The 24,126-nt window shown below is 40.3% G+C and overlaps 1 protein-coding gene and 2 pseudogenes across 1 annotated transcript in view; all 3 read left to right on the top strand.

The window, feature by feature from the left end:
- The window catches only part of OSBPL11 (oxysterol binding protein like 11), a 98,480-nt gene that overhangs the window by 10,580 nt on the left and 63,774 nt on the right, over positions 1-24,126 (top strand). Inside the window, exon 2 of the mRNA XM_028504386.1 lies at positions 23,561-23,629. Coding sequence (XP_028360187.1) covers positions 23,561-23,629 — 69 coding nt within the window. The remainder of the gene's footprint in view (positions 1-23,560; positions 23,630-24,126) is intronic.
- LOC114490432 lies at positions 3,627-4,095 on the top strand (annotated as a pseudogene).
- On the top strand, positions 8,863-10,952 carry LOC114490689 (annotated as a pseudogene).

Raw genomic sequence — 24,126 nt, 5'->3', positions numbered from 1 at the left:
AAAACTAAATTACCTGTTTAAATAGTTACATTATTGTTTTGGCATTACAACTCTGGGTTTTAGGGCAATTTATAGAGCAGTTCAGTTTGTTGGTGAAAGAATGGATTTTCTTTTTGGTTTATTAGGTGTTGTAACAAAGTATGTCTTCCCACTTAGTCCCTGAATTTGAGTTTTGGCTGCCTTTTCAGTTTATTTGCATTGCTGTTCTTGAGGTTAGCTGAAAGGTCCCTCAGGGGATAAACTTAAGTCTGTGATTGCTACTGGCTACAGCTGGAAACCCTAGGTAGATGGATAGAAGGGAGAGAAAATGAGAAGGAACAAGAGGGAAAACAGGAAAAGAAAAAGAACATAGCAAAGAGATAGAGACAGAGATGGAGGTGGGGAGGAAGAGAAGGGAATGGAATGAAATGAAGATGTGATCTGCAAATCCAGGAGTTACAGATTTGGGGAGAAACCCAACTGTATTCTGAGAGAGAAAGAAAGCAAGAAGAGCCCTGGCCATCGTGGCTCAGTTGATTGGGCATTGTCCACAAAGGTCATTGGTTCAATTCCTGGTCAGGTCACAGGCCTGGGTTGTAAGCCAGGTCCCCAGTTGGGGGCATGTAAGAGGGAACCAACTGATGTTTTTCTCCCTCTCATTCTCCTTCCCTTCCCTTCTCTCTAAAAATAAATAAGTAAAATCTTAAAAATAAAAGTGACAAGTTTATAAAAACAGAAAAGGTGTGGCTTTCAAAGGGGTTACATCAATTATTCTGAAAGCTGTGATTGGTGCTGGCAAGCACACTTACACTATGCTATACATAATTAATTGCTTAAATCTGTTGCCAAGTGAAAATTTATTTTTTAATAGAGAGTTCAGCGATGCAGAGCCAGTTCCAGGAACTGCATCATTACAGAGTCATTTGGTTTAGCCCAGTTTAAATTCATTTTTCACATGAGGAAGGTGAGTTAGCTCAGCTTCCCAGATGCCTCCAGGCTCTGTTTTAGATTGTTCTCTTGAAATATTGTTACCAAACAGAAATGGGGTTCTACTTCCCAATGCCCATAGGCAAACTCTGGAGACAGAAGTTTGGTAAAAAGGGAAAGAAGTCATTTATTCAAAAGCTACACAGTTTTGGAAGAATGGCAGGCTTCTGCCTCAGAGTCTCTCCTCTTTAGAACACTCAGAGAAAAACCCTTCCACCCTCTGCCAGACCAGTCCAAGGCTGTACCCAGAGTTTCTTTTCCTATTTAAAAATACATTCCTTTGGTAAACTGCAGGCATCCGCTGAGTTGGCCTTGAAGGTGCTCCATTTCTTTCCCTATGACCGTTGGGCCTCAGTTTGGAGTCTGTGTGCATTCTGCCCTTTCTTCTGCTCACTGCCCACCAGCTTAGCACCTGCACGCTATCCCTCCAGCTGTCAGCTCGCTGATGCATCCCTTCACCACGCTAAGCAGGGTCACACGTCACTAGTCACCTGCACCTGCCACCGCTTCTCACTGCATGTGTTAGGGGCCTGCCACCTGGCCACATGGCTTACAGTGCCTGCCGGTCCATGAATGCTCCTGTCCCCCAACAGGGTGAGTGAAGGGAAAGAACTACATGTTTCTCCTTACCCTTTGTTGAAATCTCCTGGCCCAAAATCCTGTGGTTCTGGAAGGGTCACATATTCTATGCTCCTCAGCACATCCCATCCTTTTCCCAGGCTGCATTGGCAGGCCAGCACCTCCCCTGCTACCATGTTATGGAAGGTAATAAGAGGACTTTTTCCTCCGTCAGCCACCCTCTCCATCCTCACACAGACTCTATGCAAGGCTTCTTCCTGCTGCATCTCTGCCCAGGGCAGGGAATCTGTTGTCACACATTGCACAATGCCACACTACCCGGCATTTCCTGCAACCCCTCCCTCACTCTGGGGAGTGCAGTCTCTCCCATGCTGCCTCAGGACCTCTCTCCTCTCCCCAGTGATCTGGCCAGATCTCCCTGTATTAATATAACTCCATTTTGTAGGTTTTCTTTCACGTTTCCCCCTTTTGATCAAGGTATTTCTGTAGAAAGCATCAATAGTCATTGATGACTATTGGAAATATCATTGGTCCATCTTTGAAAAAGTAGCAGTGATCCCTCATCACTGGAAGGCTCATGTCTGGTATGTCATGCCCCATGTAGGAGGGAAATAAGTCTGAGTGTGCAGTAAGAGAGCTTATGGCCATATTTTAGCAATAAGGAGGCTTGTTGGAAGCAGAGCTAAGTCACATATTCCTTGGATCAGTAGTTCTCTGTAGAGGGTTTCTCAGTTGGATTTATTAATTGTAATATCTCTAGACAATGGGCTACTGTTTCTTTACAGTAAATCAGATCTCCTTCCAGCAGTGCAGGTTCATACATTCCTTGATTTAATCTCATGGGTCTGTCAGTAATAATTTCAAAAGGAGACAGTCTGTTTTTAGCAAAGGAAGTAGAGTAATTTCAGGTTGAGTAATACCAAGGGGAGAGCCTTAGGTCAAGGCAGGTTAAAAGACACTACAAGTTTTGCCAATTGAGTTTTGAGTTTTGATTACCCAGTTAGTCCCTTCTACAAGACCAGAGGACTGGGGGTGATAAACACAATGGAAATGTTAAGTCAACCAGATCTTATAAATGGATTGTGTAATTTGTCCTGTGAAGTGGAGGTCTGTGGGGATTCCCCAAGTTGTTCTTCTCTTCTAGGGGAAAGAGAAGAACTCTTCTCTTTCTGGGGAAAGTTCTTCTCTAGGAGTTTTTTATTTATTGCTGAGGCTGTGGCTCTGCTGACTGGGAGTACTTTCACCCAGTGAGAAAACATACAAATCATTCTAACACATTTATAACCTTGAGAAGGGGGCAGACCTCAAAGGGTCCGAAAGGCAAGGGAAAATGCCCCATACAGGTATGAAAGAGCTTTCTAGGGTAGTGCTTAGACTAGATACGGCATTAATGGTATACCAATGAAGTTCTCTTTGGAAATGGCTTCCAGTAGCATTGTTTTTTTTTTTTTTTCCCCCATAGAGCCATCTTGTAAGTGTTGGAATGAGTTAAGTCATGTGCATATTGTAATATGTGATGTTGTATGCAGTCCGGGAGGAGTGGTCAAGCATTTTTGATGTAGTGATAAGTTTCTTTTGGGGTCAAATTTACAGCCTTGTTGTAACCATTTCTTTCTATTTTGTCAACGAGCTAAATGCTATGGTTCCATAATGTTTTCTTTTAAATCTTCAGTTACTTTAGCTGGTGGTGTAGGTGCTTCTATTGGGGGCTGAGATTGCTTTAATGCTTTTAACTTAGCAGCAGCAGCCAAATGATTACTTCTACTTTCCTCATTGTTTGCCATTGAATGTCCAGGGATTTTTGTAATTGCTAAAGATTTAAGTAATTGGATAGCCTCTATGAGTTCTAAAACATAAGAACTGGTGTTTATCTTTTGTCTGGAAGATCTCAGGAATCCTCTCTGTTTCCAGAGCATACCAGAGTCACGGGCAACACCAAAGACATACCTGCTGTCAGAATAAATGTTAGCTATCTTTGGCTGGATTACAAGCATAGAGCAGAAGTTGCCTGAGGACTGTCTTTAGTGGTTTTATTTAGAAAGATGATTGCATAGCCTGCTTGATAGTGGCCTATTTCATCCTTTTAAAAAAAGTTTAGGTCATTTCCTCAGTCACACCAGCCACCCCAAGGGATGTGAACCCACAGCCAGCACTATGTTGCGACTGGAGATGGCTATGGCCTTGATCATCGAGGTCTTCACCCCATATATGGGCACAGGTGGCACCGTGCAGAGCCTGAACAAGTGGGAGATGAAGGTGCTCCTGGAGAAGAAGTTGTTGGGCTTCCTGCAGAGTGGAAGGGACAAGGAGGCCTTGGACAAACTGCCCAGGGACCTGGATGCTGATGGAGATACCATGGTAGACTTCAACAAGTTCATAGTGTTTGTGGCTGCCATCACAACCATGTCACTCGTACTTCCAGCAGAAGGGACTCAACTGAGGCCCTGTAGACCCAGATTCCTGAAGAGGGCCCAGAGAGCAGGGCCCTGGCATCCAGAAAGCTCTAGGCAGCAATTATTTCTGTGGGCTGAGTGAGCTGATGGCTGTCTGATTAATAAAGTGCATTAATTAATTAGTGAAATGAAAAAAATAGTTTATTTTAGATAGAGAGGAAGGGAAAAAGAGAGAAACATTGGTTTGTCCCACTCATTTACTCATGCATTGGTTGTTTCTTGTATGTCTTCTGACTGGGATTGAACTTGCAACCTTTGAGGATCAGGATGATGCTAACCAAATGAGCTACCTGGCCAGGGCCTATTTCATCCTTTATGTAAGAACCATCAGTAAACCAAACTAATTCAGCATTTTTAAGAGGTGTTTCCTGTAAATCAGTTCAGGGAGTTACTGTTCAGTCTGTTAAAGTCAGGCAATCACGAGGGATTTCCTCAGAGGGAGGAGAGTAGCAGGGTTCAGGGTATTACAGTGAGTAATAGTCATATTAGATGAAGACAATAAAAGAATTTTGTAGGGGGGTTAGTCTTCTAGCAGATAGTTCCCATGAGGCATATAAGAGTTATTGGAGAGCCTATTATTATATTCCTTTCTACCTATTAAAGTAAATTGGCAGTGGCCACAATATGTCTCATACAGAGTAGGAGACTTTTGGCCCTCAGGTCTGATTGTTGGCTGTGGTATCCAGTGAGTCCATGTTGGTTTCCATGTCATTGGGTCAAGACACCTAAGGCATTTCCTTCTCTTTCATGGATGAAAAGGAAAAAGGGCAATTGGTAATTAGGATGTTTTTCTCTCTGAGCCCATGGATCAGCTAATAGAGGTCAGAGAATCCTGGCTTATGTTTGGATAGTGAACAGAAATTCTCTAGCAAACACAGTGGGATCCTCTTTGGGATTAGGGAATTCTTTAGTATGGCATGGAGTTCAGTTTTAGTCCATGGGGACATAAAAAAATAGGGTTGTCATTCTGGACCAGACCCATCCGATGGTTTACCTTTAAATGGAACAGTAAAAGTGGGGTGATTTAATAGAGACTTGGATTCATTGTTATGAAAAGAGAGTTCATGCCTTGGCCATTGTGGCTCAGTTGGTTGGAGTGTCATCCTGTAGACCAAAAGGTCGTGAGTTCAATCTTTTGGGGTGCATATGAGAAGGCAACCAATTGATGTTTCTCTTTCACATTGATGTTTCTCTATCTCTCCCCTCTCCCCCTTCCAACTCTCTAAAAGTAATGAAAAATGTCCTTGGGTGAGGATTAAAAAAAAGAAAAAAATAGAAAGATGAAATTCACCCAGTGAAGGGTAAAGGGGGGAGGACAGGAAAGCAGCAAAGGAGCCAAAGGTGCAGATAATAAGATGTCAGGGGAACATTTAGAAGTTTCCTCAAGTTTAGGAAGCCTCTGAGACAACTCAATTTGCTTTGGTTAATTTAGAATTTGTGTCTTAGAGGGAAGCATTTTAAAAAAAATTCTATTTAGCCCTGGCTGGCGTAGCTCAGTGGATTGAGCGCGGGCAGTGAACCAAAGGTTCGATTCCCAGCCAGGGTACATGCTTGGGTTGCAGGCCATAACCCCCAGCAACTGCACATCGATGTTTCTCTCCCTCCCTCTCTCTCTCTCTCTCTCTCTGTCTCTCAAAGTGAATAAATTAAAAAAAAGCTTTAAAAAATTTCTATTTAGTCTTAGAGAGAAGGGAAGGAAGGGGAAAAGAGAGAAACATCAATGTGTGAGAGAAACAGATTGGTTGCCTTTCCCACACTGCCATCTGGGGGCGTGGCCCACAACTGAGGCATATGCCCTGACTGGGAATTGAACCAATGATCTTCAGTTTGCAGGCTAGGGCTCAATCCACTGAGCCACACCAGCAAGGGCGGGAAGCAATCTTTGAATCACTTATATCAGGGGCCCCCAACCCCCTGAGCCATGGACTGATACCAGTCCATGGCCAGTTAGGAGCTGGGCTGCACAGCAGGAGGTAAGCTTGAATGTAATGCACTTGACTCATCCCAAAACCATCCCCCCACCCCCGGTCTGTGGAAAAATTATCTTCCACAAAACTGGTCCCCGGTGCCAAAAAGGTTAGGGACTGCTGATACATGTTTGGAGGCTTCAAAAATGCTGATTATAATGTACTTCCCATTCATGTTGCTTAGTTTATAGTCTTTTTCCAGTTGACTGTGCAGATAGACTAGCTTGGGGATTTCAAAAGAGCTCCAGGTTAGCCAGTTTAATTGTAAACCATGCTGGGTAATTATGGTCCAATGAGACAAAGTTCCCAGATGAGGGCCCATTATTTTTTTATACAAATCATCAGGAATTCCAGAAGGTGACTCTTCAGCAATTATTCCCTTAGAAAGTGAACTTCCTATTTTTCAAAAGCATAATAGCTCACTAGATGGACATTTTTTAAGTCCTGTAGACAAAATACTGGCAGCAGAGGATGCACAATTAGAGCTTGAACCTCAACTAAGGTAGGAGGTTAGGGTCCAGGAGGACTTCCCACAATCATCCAGGACTATTAGGATGGCAGTAGAGAGCAGTGACTTTGTAGGTACATTACTAAGGTGCCCAAAGAGGAAGCAGTCACTCTGGATCCCACTTCTCTTGACACCATGTAATTCTAATCAGTTTTGACCAAGAACTGCAAGGCCCAGAGAGATTAAGTTATTTAGCCAAGGTCCCACTCATAGTGTTAGTGGGAAAGTCAAAACTAGATCTACCACCCCTTTTAGGTACTCATTCCACAGCCTAACACTATCTTACACTTAACTCTAGAAACTTAATTTTAACATTGGTATATTGAAAAGTCTACTAGTAATGTCTGAAATTTCTGGCTATAGGAGAAACTGCATCCTATTTTTTGATGGTAAACACTGCTGTCAGGCTGGTGTGAGGAAACAGGCCCTTTTGTTTACATTGAATGGTGGAACTTAAATTGATAAAGCCTCTTTGGAGAGCAGGTAGGCAGTATGTCTGAAAATTAGAAATGCATATGCCTTTTACCTAGCAATTGTACTTTTAGCAAAAGTATGCAAAGATATGTACAACTTAATTTGTTGCATTGGTGTTATTTGTAATAAGAACCTGGAAACAAATGTCCAATAGTAGGGGGACTGGTTAAATACAAAATGATAACTGCTATGAAAGGGATTACTATGCAGATGTTAAGAATGAGTTAGATTCAGATTTCTAGCCAAGATGGAGGATTAAGTAGATACACTTTGCCTCCTTGCACAACCAAAAGAAGGACAACAACAAATTAAAAAACAAAAAATAACCAGAACTGCCAGAAAATTGAACTGTATGAAAGCCCAACAACCAAGGAGTTAAAGAAGAAACATTCCTCCAGACCCAGTAGGAGGGGCAGAGACAGGCAGCCAGGTTGGAGAGGACTCTCAGCAAGGTTGCAGCTGGCGGACTGGGCAAGGCAGTGGCTGGTGGAGCATGTGGTCCCACATTTTCATGTGGATAAACCAGCAGGAATAGCTGGGGAGCAAGACAGACTGCAAAACTCAGGACTTCAGCATGGGAAAAGAAAGCCTCAAAACCACTGACTAAAAAAACCTGTGGGGGTTAAGGCAGCAAGAGAAACTTCCAGCCTCACAGTAGAGTTCATTGCAGAGACCCAAAGGGTCCTAGAACATATACAAACCCACCCACCCAGTAATTGGCATCAGAAGGGCCCAATTTGCTTGTGGGTAGTGGAGCAAGTGACTGAAAGATGGCCAAGAGCCAAACAAGTGGCACTGTTTCCTCTCGGACCCCTCCCCAACATACAGCATGACAATGCAGTGATGTGGATTGCCCTGCCCTGGTGAATACCTAAGTCTCTGCCCCTTAGTATATAACAGGAGCACCAAGACAAAGAACTATGGCCCAGATGAAAGAACAGATCAAAGCGCCAGAAAAAATACAACTAATTGATGAAGAGATAGCCAGCCTACCAGATACACAGTTCAAAACACTAGTAATCAGGACGCTCACAGAAATTGTTGAGTATGGTTGCAAAACAGGAAAAAGCGAATACTATGAAAAGTCAAATAAAGGACAGTGTACAGGGAACCAAAAGTAAAGGGAAGGAAACTGAGACTCAAAACAATGGTTTGGAGCAAAAAGGAGGAAATAAACATTCAACCAGAACAGAATGTAGAAATCAGAATTTTAAAAAAATGAGGAGAGGCTTAGGAACCTCTGGGACAACATTAAACATTCCAGCATTCGAATCATAGGGGTGCCAGAAGGAGAAGAGGAGGAGCAGAAAATTGAAAAAGTATCTGAATAAATAATAAAGCAAAACTTCCCCAATCTGGCAAAGGAAATAGATGTCCAGGAAGCTCAGAGAGTCCCTAAAAAGTTGGATCCAAGGAAGCACACACCAAGGCACATCATAAGTTACCCAAGATTAAAGATAAGGAGAGAATCTTAAAAGCAGCAAGAGGAAAGGAGACAATTACCTACAAAGGAGTGTCCATAAGACTGTCAGCTGATTTCTCAAAAGAGACCTTATAGGCAAGAAGGCGCTGGAAAGAAGTATTCCAAGTCATGAAAGACAAGGACCTACATCCAGGATCACTCTATCCAGCAAAGCTATCATTTAGAATGGAAGGGCAGATAAAGTGCTTTCCAGATAAGGTCAAGTTCTTCTTCATCATCACCAAGCCTTATTATATGAAATATTAAAGGGACTTATCTAAGAAAAAGAAGATCAAAAATATGAATGGTAAAATGACAACAAACTCACAACTATCAACAACTTAACCTAAAAAAAAAAAAGAAAGACAAAAACAAACTAAGCAAACAACTAGAACAGGAACAGAATCACAGAAATAAAGATCACAAGGAGGGATATCAGTGGGGAAGGGGGTAATGGGCTTAAAGGTACAGGGATTAAGTAGTATCAATGATAGGTACAAAATAGACAGGGGGAGGTTAAGAATAGTATGGGAAATGGAGAAGCTAAAGAATTTATATGTATGAACCTATGGGACATGAACTAAGGTGGGAGGGATGATGGTGAGACAGGGGTACAGGGCAGAGGGAAATAAAGGGGAGGAAAAAATGGGACAATTGGTATAGCATAATCAATAAAATATATTTTTAAAAGAAGAATGAGATCCTCATGTGTCAAGGTGAAGCCATCCCTAAGAAATTGAAAATGTTACAGAACAGTGTGCATAATTACAGCCATTTGTTAAAAAAAAAATAAAGTGTATATGTGCTTGCAGACACATAGAATATCTCTGAAGAGATACACAAGAAGTTGAGGGAAGCTGTTGTCTTTAAGGAGGGGAGGGGAACTAGTGACTAGAAGAGCTGGATAAGAGACTTTTCTCTGTAATATGCATGTATTACTTGGGAACAATTTTTCATGGCTATCTCATGTTTCTGCACATCTTGTGATCAGAGGCACCAACTGCCCTCTGTTCTGTATTTTTTTTTTCCCCAAAAACGTTGGTATAGCAGATAGTTTTGGAAGGTAGAGGCATTGTCTTTCTCCTGAGAAAAAGTCATATTTATTTACTGTGTAGAATAATAAAAATAATGTCTCCTTGACTCGGAGGTCAAGCAGCCATACTCTCCATTAAAATATTTGGGTTCCCTTCACTGGAGGTTCCTCCCCTGTACCGCAACCCACTGCATGTGCAGACATCTGCCCATTTTGTGTTGCCTTATGTGATTGGGCCAATAATCTGTCTCTTGCTATTGCTGTGACTACTGAAGTCTTTTGTCTCTGACTTGGGAATCTTATGTCTTCTGCCAGTATCCAATGAAACTACGGCAGGCTAATTGTTAGCTTGCAAGTAGGTAATATCTCAGACCCTTTATAATTCTTGACAGAATACCTACTGGAAAAAAAAATACAATGAAAGAAGTAAAGGAAGAAGATGAGGTAGAAAGAGTAGAACCTGCAACTGCTCATGCTTGGCCTGGGCAATGAGGCTGTCATCCTCAAGAAGTTCAGTGAGGACATTGACACCATCTCTCCAATGCTGGGCTTCAGTGTCAAGACCTGGACACCAGAGATTAAAGCTGAACATCTGAGATGCTGGCAGCTGGAAGTCCCAGTGGTCCTACTGGTGGAACTACTGTGAGTGTACCAACAGCCTCATCTGGGTAGTGGACAGCACCGACCGCCAGTGCGTGCAGGACTGACAGCAGGAACTCCAGAGTCTGTTGGTGGAGGAGTGCCTGGCATGAGCTACACTGCTTATCTTTGCCAACAAGCTGGACCTGCTTGGAACACTGTGTGAAGCCACTGGTATAGCCAAGGTTGCAGTGCCATTGTTGGAGAGAACCAGCTGTCCAGTATTGACTACTCCTGGATAGTATGTCCAGCCACTTCTTTGTTGCCAACTGAGAGACACACCAGATGCCCCACCTCGCACTCTGCACCACCACCCCATCCTGCTCCCTGTACCCTTACGAAGCACCACCCATGGGGGAACGGGTATCAGCCAGCTCAACTAACACTCCCTATCCCCATCTGTAACCTAATGCTACTGCTGCTGCCCACTGCTTCTCTGAGGCCAGCTGGTTCCCATGGTGGGAAGGCAGGCTACTGCCCTGGCTGTCACCTTGGCTCTTAACCTAGCCCACCTGCAGCTACCATACCAAGAGGAGAGGGCTGGAGCTGCAAGATAGCTGCCTCTGCTATTATTGAGGCTGTGTTTCTCTTCCTTTGCTCAACTGTGGAAAGAAAAAAGGAGAAGTGGAAGTCTTGTGGCTCTTTAGGTCCCATCATTCTGACTTGAAAATTCAGGCTAACAAGATAAGACCGATTTAGAAAACTGATTTAGAAAATGAGTCCTTCGCCTGCAGAAAAATTGACGTGTTAGAGCAGGAGAGAACCAATATTTGTTGGGCATGTATCATGTTCAAGTGTGTAAGAATTGAAATATGTTATTTCTTCTTTTTTCTTCCTTGTACATTTGCAACATAGATGTTTTTATCCCCATTAACAGATGAGGAAACTTAGGGCCAGCTGTGTTACTTGCCTAAGGTGACATTGGAATTCACACCTGTATCTGTCTGGTGTTAAGCCCACTCTCTTTGCATTATGATAAACAGCTTCCTAACTTTTTGGAGGTGTTAGAGGTGATTTTCTACTTCTCCATGTAGAAGTTTGTTCTGTTCCATCTTCATTGAAACTCTGTTATCAAATGGCTAGTTATTTGTGTGAGGCATTTTTCAGAGTTAGTTATCTGTAACAATCAGATTATATATAGGATTCTTTTTCTTTTTCTTTTTTTTGTCGGTATAGGCAAAGATTTTAGAGTTGTGCTTGTCAAATTTTCTTCATGAAATGTCTCTACCTGCATAAGATAATAGGTACCCTCATTGGCTCTCGTTTGTGATTTAAAGCAGTCCATGGCTGATGCAGCTTTCTTGGGAGTTTTCTGTACTATCTTCAAAATTCATGAGGATTTTATATTCCACTCTGTAATATAGCTGTTCATGTATTTTCCAGAGGTCAAAACAAATAATATCCTGAGTTCAGGACCAGTTGAAAGATAATGATCAGACAGGACTCAATCAAATTGTCAGTGTTGTTTTTTTTTTTATTGTGGTAAAATACATATATCATAAAATTGACTACTTAAACCATTTTTAAGTGTACAGGTCAGTGGCATTAAGTGCATTAGCACTGTTATGCAATCATCACCACTTTTAATCTCTAGAAGTTTTCATTATCCTATATGAAAACTTTACCCATTAAATAATAGCTCCCCATTTCCCCTCACCTTCCAGCCCCTGGCAACCACTACCTTCTGTCTTTATGATTTGGCAGCTCTAAGTACCTCATATAAATGAAATCACAATATTTGTCTTTTTGTGCCTGGCTTATTTCACCCTAACGTCTTCTAGACTCATCCATGTTGTAGCATGTGTCAGAATTTACTTCCTTTTTAAGGCTGAATGATATCCCATTGTATATGTATACATATTTAATTTATCCACTTATCTGTTGATGGACTTTTGGGTCATTTCCACATTTTGGCTATTGTGATTAATGCCGCTGTGAACACTGGTGTACAAATAGTTGTTTGAGTCCCTGCTTTCATTCTTTCATGTATTATCCAGAAGTGGAATTGCTGGATCATATAGTAGTTAATTCTACATATAACTTTTTGAGGAACTACCATACTGTTTTCCACAGTGGCTGTACCATTGCACAATCCCACTAGCAAAATAAAAGGATTCCAATTTATTTCTCCACATCCTTGTCAACACTTGTTATTTTCTGTTGTTGTTGTTGTTGTTGTTGTTTTTTAATTTTGATAATAGCCATCGTAATAGATGTGAAGAAGTAGTTTTATTACTGGAAAAGCTCACTGAAGAAAGTGGCTTCAACATGGGTAAAGTACATTTGCTAATACTTCACCCTAGAATTAGGCACCCTTATCTACCTAGTCACTGGGCAGCTTGGAATACTCAGGTCTTATCTCTGTCAGAGTAGGTCAGATTGTCTTCTCTGGGTAGGCAGGCAACTCCAAGGAAAAGAGCCCAGAAGGGGCTGAGCCATTCATGCTCAGCTGTGAAAGGAGTGAAGGGAAGGATGGGCTCTTTCCCTTCTCTGTGGGACTCTGCAGTTCTACACATGGAAATGTGTGAAGAGAGAGCAAGTTTCTTCTTAACACTTACTTGAGTTTTTGTATTAAAAATACTTCTATTTCTTTTCTTTTTTCTTTTTTTTTTTTTTTTTTAGATTTTATTTGATTTTATTTATTTATTTTTAGGGAGGGAAGGGGGAGAGAGAGAGAGAGAGAAACATCAATGTGCGGTTGCTGGGGGTTGTGGCCTGCAACCCAGGCATGTACCCTGGCTGGGAATCGAACCTGGGACACTTTGGCTCCCAGCCCGCGCTCAATCCACTGAGCTACGCCAGCCAGGGCTTATTTTTTAATATTTTTAAAAATTATTCAAGTACAATTGTCTCCATTTTTCCCTCACCACTCCCCCCATCCCCACCTCCCACCCTCAGTCCTACCCCCTTTGGCTTTGTCCATGTGTTCTTTATATATGTTCCTTGATGTGCCTTCCCTTATTTTCTCCCATTATCCCTCTCCCCCCTCTCTTATGGTTACTGTCAGTTCTTTATTTCAATATCCCTGGTTATATTTTGGTTGCTTTTTGTTTTGTTAATTAGGTTCCACTTATAGGTGTGATCATATGGTATTTGCAACAGCATGGATGGATCTGGAGAGCGCTATGCTAAGTGAAATAAACCAAGCAGTGAAAGACAAATACAATTTCTTATAGTTAAATACATTTGCTATAGAAAGGTAGTCTGATTTTATCCTGTTCTCCTAGCCACCTAGCCCAGTTTTGGATATGTGTGACCTAATTTGGTAAGTAAGGACTTATAGGAAATGGTTCTACATCCCAAAAGAGCAATGCTTAGTCACATTGTGTCTCGGCCACCAACCAGCAGTGACTGTGGAACCCTGTGGATGGCTCATCAAAACACGGGAAAAACATACATAGAGACAACCAGGTCCTGTCGGGAAATAGGAACGGAATGGCCACTCTCTCTAGTGGGGAGCACCATGGCCACTCTCTCTAGTGGGGAGCGCCATGGCCACCCTCCCTAGGGGAGAGCACCCCTAAGGGAGAGTGCCTCGTTCCCCCGCCCAAGCAGGCTTTTTATTGGGTTCATTTACATAAGAATTCAGGTAAAGCTCATTACTCATTGCCAGGAAGTAAGGATCAAACAATGGGTAACAAGGATGTCTGAGGGCTTATTTTGAGTCAGGGTCAAAGATCTGTAAAAGACTTTAAGGAACAAACTTACTTCTTCCTTGGACCCTTATTCAATTGAGAGCATTCTAAACAAAACAGGTTTCACAGGATTTTACATATTCTTTCTTAGGCCTGGTCACCCTGGGAACCCGCCCTTTCCAGCACAGGGCTGCACCACCCTCTGTCATTGTTTCAGGCTTAGGTGGAACAAGGGGAGTAAGGCAGCCAAAAGATTAGGAGATTTATCGCAGACAATGAGGACTCAGGCTATGTCAAAGCTGAGGGGTGAGGGTCCATCACCCTCCTTTTGCCGTAGCCCCCAAAGTCCGTCCTTAGGGGTCTCCCACATGATTGTGCTTGTCTTAGGTCGTTCCCCTCTTGGGGAATCTTACCCGTCATTGGCTAACCCACTAAGCATTGGGGCCAGGCAGGGTGAAATAAAAGGAGCAGAAGCAGTGCTCCTGCCAGGGAGATAAGCCTGTCTCCTTGGTGGCTTACAGTTCCAAGGTCGTTTCCTCAGCCTTAGCCTTGGCGGGGGTTACAGCTTCTGATACCGGGCAGGGTGGTTCCCAACAACATTGGAAAGTTAAAAAACCAACTTAATCCATACTATAAATAGGTATAAGTAGTTCTGTGCCTGTACTATCCCACCTATTGAAAATAATTATTGAAGCAAAGGAAAAGATCAAAACTGTGAATAAAATGACAACAAACTTACAACTATCAACAACTGAACCTAAATAAAAACAAATTAGGCAAACAACTAGAACAGGAACAAAATCACAGAAATGGAGATCACATGGAGGGTTATCAGCAGGGAGTGGGTTGGGGGAAAATAGGGGCAAAGGTACAGGGAATTAGAAGCATAAATAGTAGGCACAAAATAGAGAGGGAGAAATTAAGAATAGTATAGGAAATGAAGAAGCCAAAGAACTTATATTTATGACCCATGGACATGAACTAAGGGTGGGGAATGCTGGTGGGAGGAGGGGTGCAGCGCAGAGGAGGGTAAAGGGGAAGGAAAAAATGAGACAACTGTAGTAGCATAATCAATAAAATATACTTGAAAAGGGAGCAAAGTTAAGTTTTCTATAATTCTTCTATCCAGTGATACCCAGTTATGTTTTGTATACTCTTATTTCTGTGCATATATTTTACATGTTATATAAAATTTTGTAGCCTGCTGTTTTACTGATCTTAATAAGCAGTTCCTCATATTGTTAACAACTCATAAACATTTTAATTGGTGATGCTATTCTATGATACTTCTTTTTTTAAAAGATTTTATTTTATTTATTATTTTTAGACAGAGGAGAAGGGAGGGAGAAAGAAGGAGAGAAACATCAATGTGTGGTTGCCTCTCACGTGCCCCTCCACCTGGGACCTGGCCTGCAACCAGGCATGTGCCCTGATTGGGAATCAAACCAGTGACCCTTTGGTTTGCAGGCCGGCATTCATCCACTGAGCCACACCAGCCAGGGAATACTCTATATTTCTTAATTATCCTCTAATGTTGTTTATTTAGCTTGGTTTTCTTCCTTTTCTCTCCATTCGTTTCCTTTTTTTCTATTTTTATTTTTTACTATTATAATTAGTGCTATAATTGATGTGGTTGCCTGTTATCTTGGTCTGCATTTTAATCATTTGTCTTAGCCTGGATACCTAGAAGTGTTTTTAAGGCTCTTAATAGGAGGGAGGATCTCTGCTTCACTTTATATTTTTTGTTACGGATTAAGACAGTTGGATTTAGAATTTGTTTAAACTGATTTGAGTATACAGGTTGTGAATTGAATAGGTATTTTGGAGACTATTCAACATTGTCTTGAAGTTTTATAGAAAAATTCTGCTTTTATCTTCCCATTGTTTGATTCATTCAACAGGAATTTATTGAACACCTGGTTCTATTCCAGGCCCTACACTAGGTGCTGCTGCAAGAAATACTAGGATGAGCAAGAGGCAATCACTGTTCTGTGGAATGCCTTTTTATAGCGGGAAGTACAAGTGTTGCTGTCACTGCCATGTGTCGTTTGTTGCTTCTTCTTCAGCTAAACAGGCTGCTCCCCCTTTAGTCATACTATTTATGTTATTGAGGGAATGAACCAAAACCAATCCTTTTTTGGAGGACAGTGTTTGCCTAGTAGAAAGTAGGAATTTTGTTTTTTTAATTTTAGAAAGAGTGAGAAGGGGAGAGAAGGAGAAACACTGATGTGATGGGGGTTGGTTGCCTCCTCTATGCACCCCGACTGGGGATCAATCTTTCAAATGAGGTATGTGCCCTGAACAGGAATCGAACCCCCAATGTTTTGATAGAGGGTGATGCTCCAACCAACTGAGCCAGGGTGAAAGGAGGAATTTTAGTGGGACTCGACTGGGACCTCCTTTATACCTTCTACAGCTTGTATAAATTCCTCCCTGCAGTTAAATGCCTTAAGAAGTTTCTAAGACTAATTTCTCTAACTGCACCCTGAAGCCCACCTCTCCCCTATTTCTCCACTGTCTTTCTCTTGAGTGTTGAGCCTTTCTTCTTTTATCTCCTTTTTATTAGGCACTTAGAACTACTGTGTTTAGCTGAGTTTAATGCACTCTCATGTGTAATTCCCATCCCTGTTTTTGGCCCAGACTTTCAGGAAAAAAATCTTTTGTTTTAATATTTTAATTCAATTATTTATTTATTTATATTTCGATACTTGATTTTTTGTATTATAAAGGAATTTCAACATTTATTTTTGAACATATTATGGTACAAGAAATTTTATGTAACAAATAATTACAGAACACTAGAACAGATACAATACCAATGTATAATGTGCATCCTTGTTTTTCCCTCAACAATTTGGGCAAAAAAGTGTGCATTATGTACAGCAAAATATGGTACCTTCCCTAAGCCCACATTCCCTTAATCACTCCTATTTCTCTGAGTTTGTCTTCAGTTACAGCCAGCTGGCTCTTCTTTCATTATTCCATCTCTTGGATGCCAAATCTAATAGAAACTTTGTGGTATTTATTTTACTTCACCCCTCAGTAGCACTGAACATTCTTGACCAGAACTTGAAATGCTCCTGGTTTTCTTTTACTACTCGGCTACTACTTACCTCCTCCGTGCATTCCTCTTCCCTTTAAAATTTCTCCTAAGGGTTCCCTCTTAGACTCTGTTTCATCTTTTGTCATTTTCTAATACTTTCTGGGTTATTTTATTTACTCTCATGGCTTCAAATACCAGTTTATGCCTATCTACTAATTACTACCAAATAAATCTGTGTGTCCAACCCGAACCATGCTACCTTATTGGGTATTTTCCCTTATATACCCCACAGGTCCCTTAAATTCAGTTTGTTACACTGGAACAAATCCAGAACTTCCTCTATGATCCCAATTTCTCTGAAGCATTAGTATCTACACAGTTGTACCATTTGGAAATCTAGGTGTTGCCCTTGTTCCTTCTCTTTCACCCTTACTCTCACTCTCATTCTCACTTAACACATAATCAGTCAAAACCAATCATTTTAACCTCAATCACTGTTGAATCCTGTGTCTTTGTTTAGTGAACCCCTAGTCTTTAATGAAATTCTTTTCGTGTGTGTAACAGCTAAAAACACTGAACTATGTCTCTAATCCAGTAGGAGCCCTTACCATTGTCTTTTTCTTCAGGAGATAGAGTTCTTTTACGTTAGATTATGGATTGGGGATGGAGAGGAATGACCTTTTTTAATTTTCCCATCCTTTTCAGTGGATTTTCGGAGTGCTTTGCATTTAGAAGTTACTGGGTAAAATTAAACTGAAATGAAAGGATTTGAAACTGTTCAAAATAGTGTAAAGGAGTGTGTGTGTGTGTGTGTGTGTGTGTAACAGAATACCACTCAACCATAAAAGAAAGAAATCTTGCTGTTGGTGACAATATGAATGGACCTTGAGGGTATAATGCTAAGTGAAATAAGTGAGAAGAAAGCCAAATACCATATGGTTACACTAATATGTGGAATCTAAAAAACAAACAAAAACACACTCATAGAAGATAGATTGTGATTACCAGAGGGAAAGGGGGTAGGCATGCGATGAGGTGAAGGGGGGTCAATTATATGGTGATAGATGGTAACTAGACTTTGGGGGTGATCACTTTGTGGTATATACAGATTGAAATTATAATATGGTATATCTGAGACCTAAAAAGGAGCATAGTTCAGTTATTAACTATTATTATAGACTATCAGCTTCTAGAGCTAATCCCAATTAAATGTTAACAAGTTTAAAAAATCCGAATATACCAATCTGTTGAGTGGAGGAGTTGCTGAAACATTAAAAAAAGAAATTAATCATCTTACAGCTTATTTTTTAGTGTATTAGTTTTTTGGACTATCATCTCTACTTCATAGAACACAAAATAGTATGATATAATCAGATATGGGATGTGTTTCCAATTTAACAACTAGATTTTATATTAACAGGTATATTTTAAATCTTCTATAAAACTTCACACACTTTAAATGGGAGCAAAGAATGAGGGTTAAAGTTGTTACATGATAACTGAATTATAAGGAGGTAGAGAGACAGTGAACAAAAAACATTCATCCACAAAGCTCTTTATGCTAGCCACCAGATGGCGTAGTCATTCCACATCAGCTGGTTTCACTGTGTACAGTACAAGGGGAAGGATGAGAGGAGGGACTGTGCCACCTGCTGTTCTAAAGAATAGAGTGTCCCTGATTGGTGTGGCTCAGTGAGTTGGGCGGCTTCTGGCAAACTAGTTAGGCCACATGCCTGGGTTGTGGTCCAGGTCCCTGGTTGGGGGGTATTCGAGAGGCAACTAATCCATGTTTCTCTCAAACATCAATATTTCTCTCCCTGTCTTTCTCCCCCCTTCCCCTCAGAAAATGAAATAAAATCTTTAAAAAATAAGTAAAGAGTAGGATGTTCGTAAGTTGGTTCTTTGTAACCTTGGATATATGTTTTATGTAGTAAAAACAAATCAGCAATTTGTAATTGCATGTTCAGATCTCATTCTTTAGAGGCTGGCTTTATGCTTCTATTAAATAAACCATGTGGTTTCTCTGAGAAAGTTAACCTTTTTAGATATAAGCATCAACAGAATATTAATAACATTAAAAACTGAACATACAACATTGCTATACTGTGAACTCTGAAGATATACTTTGATTTTATTTAGTGAATGATGCTACTGAAATTGTACTCTTAAAAATTTATTGATAGCCATTAAATGACATAAATAACTTAGATATGACCAAAATTAGGAATACCTTTAGTGATATGAGAAACTGAACAAAGGCTATGAGGCCTTATCTTTGATTGTTTTGAAATGCAGATTTTCTTTTTCTCTGTTGTAGATAGTACACTTTGAAGTTTTAAGAAATATTCTCCCTACATTCCACACGTGCATTTTAAGAATATATGTAGTCCTAGGACCAGAGGAATTGACTATAATTGTATTGTAATATTTTTATTACACACTGATAGCTATGTAATGAGGCTTAGCATAGAGATTAAGGGGGAAAACAGTGAATTATGGAATATCTTGTCACTTAGAGGAAATATTTAATTTAGGTTATGTGACACCTAGGCCTTTTGAGGACTGATATAGAACATAAATAAATAAATAAATAAATAATATTCAGGTTATAGAGGTATAGGACTTAACAGACAAAAAACACATTTTCAAATTGAGATATAATTGAACCATAACATCATAGTATTTTCAGAGCAAATATAATGATTTAATAGACACAATTTTGGAAATGATCACCACAATAAGTCTAGTTAATATCCATCACCACACATAGTTACACATTTTTTTCCTTGTGATGAAAAATTTAAGATTTATTCTCAGTAACTTTTAAGTATACAATACAGGACTTCTGGCTAAGATGGAGGCATACATAGAAACATTTTGGCTCTTTGAACAACCAAAAGAAGGACAACAGCAAATTTAAAAACAAAAAATAACCAGAACTGCCAGAAAATTGACCTGTATGGAAGTCCAACAACCAAGGAGTTAAAGAAGAAACAATCATCCAGACTGGTAGACAGGGTTGAGATGGGCAGTCTGGTGGAGAGGACTCTGGCAAGGTGGCAGCTGGAGGACTGGGCAGTCAAGATGGTATCTGGTGGACTGGGGGGTCCCACACTTGCATGCAGAGGAACAACTGGGGAGCAAAACAGACTGTGCAACCCAGGGTTCCAGCACAGAGAAGTAAAGCCCCAAAACCTCTGACTGAAAAAACCTGTGTGGGTTGAGGCGGTAGGAGAAACTCCCAGCGTCACAGGAGAGTTTGTTGCAGAGATCCACAGGGTCCTAGAACTTACATAAAACCTTGTACCCAGGAATCAGCACCAGAAGGGCCCAATTTGTGGGTAGCAGGGGAAGTGACTGAAAACTAGCCGAGAACTGAGCAAGCAGCAGTGTTCCCTCTCGGACCCCTCTGCACATACAGCAGACAATATAGTGACGTGGATTGCCCTGCCCTGGTGAACACCTAAGGCTCTGCCCCTTACTATGTATCAGGTGTGCCAAGACAAAGAAATATGGCCCAAATGAAAGAGCAGATCAAAGCTTCAGGAAATATACAACTAAGTGATGAAGAGGTAGCCAATCTACCAGATGCAGAGTTCTAAACACTGCTATTCAGGATGCTCACAGAAATGGTTAAGTATGGTGGCAAAATAGAGGAAAAAGTAAAGGCAATGAAAAATGAAATAAAGGAAAGTGTATAGGGATCCAACAGTGAAGGGAAGGAAACTGGGACTCAAATCAATGGTTTGGAGCAGAAGGAAGAAATAAACATTAAACCAGAACAGAATGAAAGAACAAGAATTCAAAAAAATGAGGAGAGGCTTAGTAATCTCTGGGACAACATTAAACATTCCAACATTCAAATCATAGGAGTGCCAGAAGAAGAAGAAGAGCAAGAAATTGAAAACTTATTTGGAAACACAATGAAGCAAAACTTCCCCAATCTGGCAAAGGAAATAGACTTCCAGGAAGCTCAGAGAGTCCCAAAGAAGTTGAACCCAAGGAAGCACACACCAAGGCACATCAGAATTACATTATCCAAGATTAAAGATAAGGAGAGAATCTTAAAAGCTGCAAGAGAAAAGGAGACATTTACCTACAAAGGAATTCCCATAAGACTGTCAGCTGATCCCTCAAAACAAACCTGTCAGGCAAGAAGGGGCTAGAAAGAAGCATTCAAAATCATGAAAATCAAGGAACTACATCCAAGATTACTCTATCCAGGAGAGGTATCATTTAGAATGGAAGGGCAGACAAAGCCTCCCAGATAAAGTTAAGGAGTTCATCATCACCAAGCCCTTATTATATGAAATGTTAAAGGGACTTATCTAAGAAAAAGAAGATGATCAAAACTATGAACAGTAGTATGACAACAAAGCACAACTATCAACAAGCAAACCCCCCCAAAACAAAAAGTAACTAAGCAAACAACTAGAACAGAAATATATTCACAGAAATGGACATCACATGGAGGGTTATCAGTGGGAAGGAGGATAGGGGAGAATGGGGGAAAGGTACAGGGAATAAGAATCATAAATGGTAGGTACAAAATAGATGGGGAGGTTAAGAATAGTATAGAAAATGGAGAAGCCCAAGAACTTATATGTAGGACCCATGGACATGAACTAAGGTGGCGGACTGATAGTGGGATGGTGTAGGGTGGAGAGGAATAAAGGGGACAAAAAATGGGACAACTGTAATAGCATAATCAATAAAGTATACTTAAAAAATAAACATATACTACAGTATTATTAATTACAGTCACCATGCTGTACATTACATCCCCAGGACTTATTTTATAACTGAAAGTTTTTATCTTTTACGCACCCATCCTCCTACCTTCCACCCTTCACCTGCCTCGGACAACCTCCACGCACCACCTCCCCCACCCAAACCACCAATCTCTTCTCTGTATCTGAATACTTATTTTCTTTCTCCACCTCTACCTTCTCTTCTTTCTTGTCCTCCTTCTCTTCCTTTTTCCTCCTCTTCCTTTTTCATCCTTCTTTCTTCTCCTCCTCCCCCCTCCCTCGTTCTCTTCCTTTCTTCCCTAACATTTAAGTGAACTGATGGAGTAAGTTTTGAAGACAAGAACAGTTGAGGCAATCTGAGCTGTGTGTTAAATATCTAAAACAGGAGGGACTCTTTGGGAAATTATTTTTGGGCAGAGTCTGGGATATTGGCATTCCAATGGCCCCAAAGAACTGTTGAAGCTTGAAGTCTTGGAAAGATGTAAGAGCCAACAACAAAATATCTCTGCTTTTTCAAGTAACAGTGGAACTGAAAGAAATATCTTTGCTATATGACCTGGGGCTGGGAGTAGAGGAACTAGTAAAAACCCAAGGCCCTAAGTTTTTACAGAAGAATGGTTTCCTCTAGATGTGGACCTTAGGAAATGCTGAAATGAGAAATCATTCAACAGTATAGATACATAATTATCAGGACATCAGGCCGGCATTTTAGAAATAGACAACCTGCCTTAGGAAATCAGAAGGACTGGAGCAGTTTCACTTAACATGAATAAGTAGTGTTCCTTACTAGCCTTAGAATGTAAGAAAAATACAGGGGAAAATACATATTTAGTCATGGGATCAATTCTGTATTTTCAGATTAGATCTTTATTTTCACACACTCTGGAGAAATGAGATTAGGAAGATACCAGACATTGAGTGCACCCCCTACTCATTCTCCAGTAACAACGGCTAGAATCTTACAGTAAATTTGGTGGTTTTGTTTGCCTGAAAGAGTGTCCTTATCATCAACCCTTTTCATCTGTCATTCGGATCAATCTGAATTTTTTTGGACTTTGTTTTATTGGTTGTGTGAGCTGTGCCTTGCTTTCTTGCCTCTGACATTCATGTTTTAAAGGTTGCCCATTGTCTGGCACTTTCAATTTCCTGGATGTTAGCTGAAATTTTACCAGCTATGCCCAGTGATTCAGGGATAGTAGAGAAAATAAATGTTTAATATCCATTGCATTTTATAGTGTAAAGTTAAAACTTTAGGTGCATTTAAAAGGAATTTTTAATGTAATTTACAACATTTAAAAAATGAAAGCCAGATATAAAAAAGATACATCATTGTAGGTCTAGCTTTAATGTATTTTCCTAAGTATAAGGAAACTTAAATGATTGGAAAGGAAGTATCAGTGAGATATTGCATTTTCTATGAACCACTGTAACAGACTTTACCTGCAATAAATGAAAAAAGAGGGCAGAAAGTAAAGAAGCTCAATTGCAGTAAGGCAAGTGCTACAGGTCACAAATAAAAGCTTTCCATTGGCAAGACTTGTAGTGAGCACGGTGCCTTTTATGCCTGTCTGGGGTAGGACAATAGGAGTGAGCTGTCACATCTCATCAAAAACAGGGTCTTCATTGTGGGAGCCCAAGTTGTCAGAGACAGTACAAATTGGCCTGTTGTGTGTCCTGTCAAGAGTGAAGAGGCACTACTTGTTACGGAACCATAAAACTAGATTTTATTTCTTAAGCACTGAATTGTTATATTTTTACTTATAATTAAATTTACAGTATATTCATTTATATTTGTAATTTTATATTTGTATAGTGATTTTATAGTTGAAATATATAAGGATTTATGTTGGATGATACTTCTTTAAAAGAAATCTGGTAAAATAAAGTCCCATGTGTATGAAATTTGGGTGACTACCTCTATTTGTTAGCCTATAAATTTTACTTCTTAAGAAACTTTGAGGCACTTGTAAAACATATGTATCTATAGATAACTTCCTGATGTTTCTTGCAGTTTGCACTGATTCTGGCACTTTCTGATTCTTTGAAACAGTGATCACATGGAAAATGTGTATGGCTACTTAATGAAGTACACCAACCTTGTCACTGGGTGGCAGTATAGGTAAGTGTGATTTTGATTATTCTGTGACACATTGTTCTCCCAAGAGACCAGAATTGGGGATGATAATTTTATATCCTGATAGTACTTCAGTATAAACATGGCTGGGAAACCTTTTACAAAAGGATTTACCATGTTTTCTAAAAGTTGGATGACTTTCTTCCCTTTTTTAGAGGGTAGGAAGAATTGTATCTTCCAAATTACAACCTCCAAATGCTGCAGAAGTTAATTATTTTAGGATTATAACCACTTGTTTACTTGAATTGGGTCTATTAAAATATTTGCAGTGATTAGGCTATTAGGGTGGTTTGGAGGCACCAAGCAGATTTGTGTTAGGTGTTTGTTTTGTGTCCAATTCTCAAAACTTTTCTGGAACCTTGAGAGTTTAAATAACCAGTCCAAGGCCACACAAGGAAGTCAGTAAGTAGCAAAGCAGCTATCGTAAAGACTCTGTAGAATTGGCATTTGTGGAGCAGGGGGATTAGACTTTTATTTTTTAA

The sequence above is a fragment of the Phyllostomus discolor genome, chromosome 2 (genome assembly GCF_004126475.2).
Source record: "Phyllostomus discolor isolate MPI-MPIP mPhyDis1 chromosome 2, mPhyDis1.pri.v3, whole genome shotgun sequence".
NCBI lineage: Eukaryota > Metazoa > Chordata > Mammalia > Chiroptera > Phyllostomidae > Phyllostomus > Phyllostomus discolor.
This window is presented reverse-complemented; position numbering and strand designations above follow the sequence as displayed.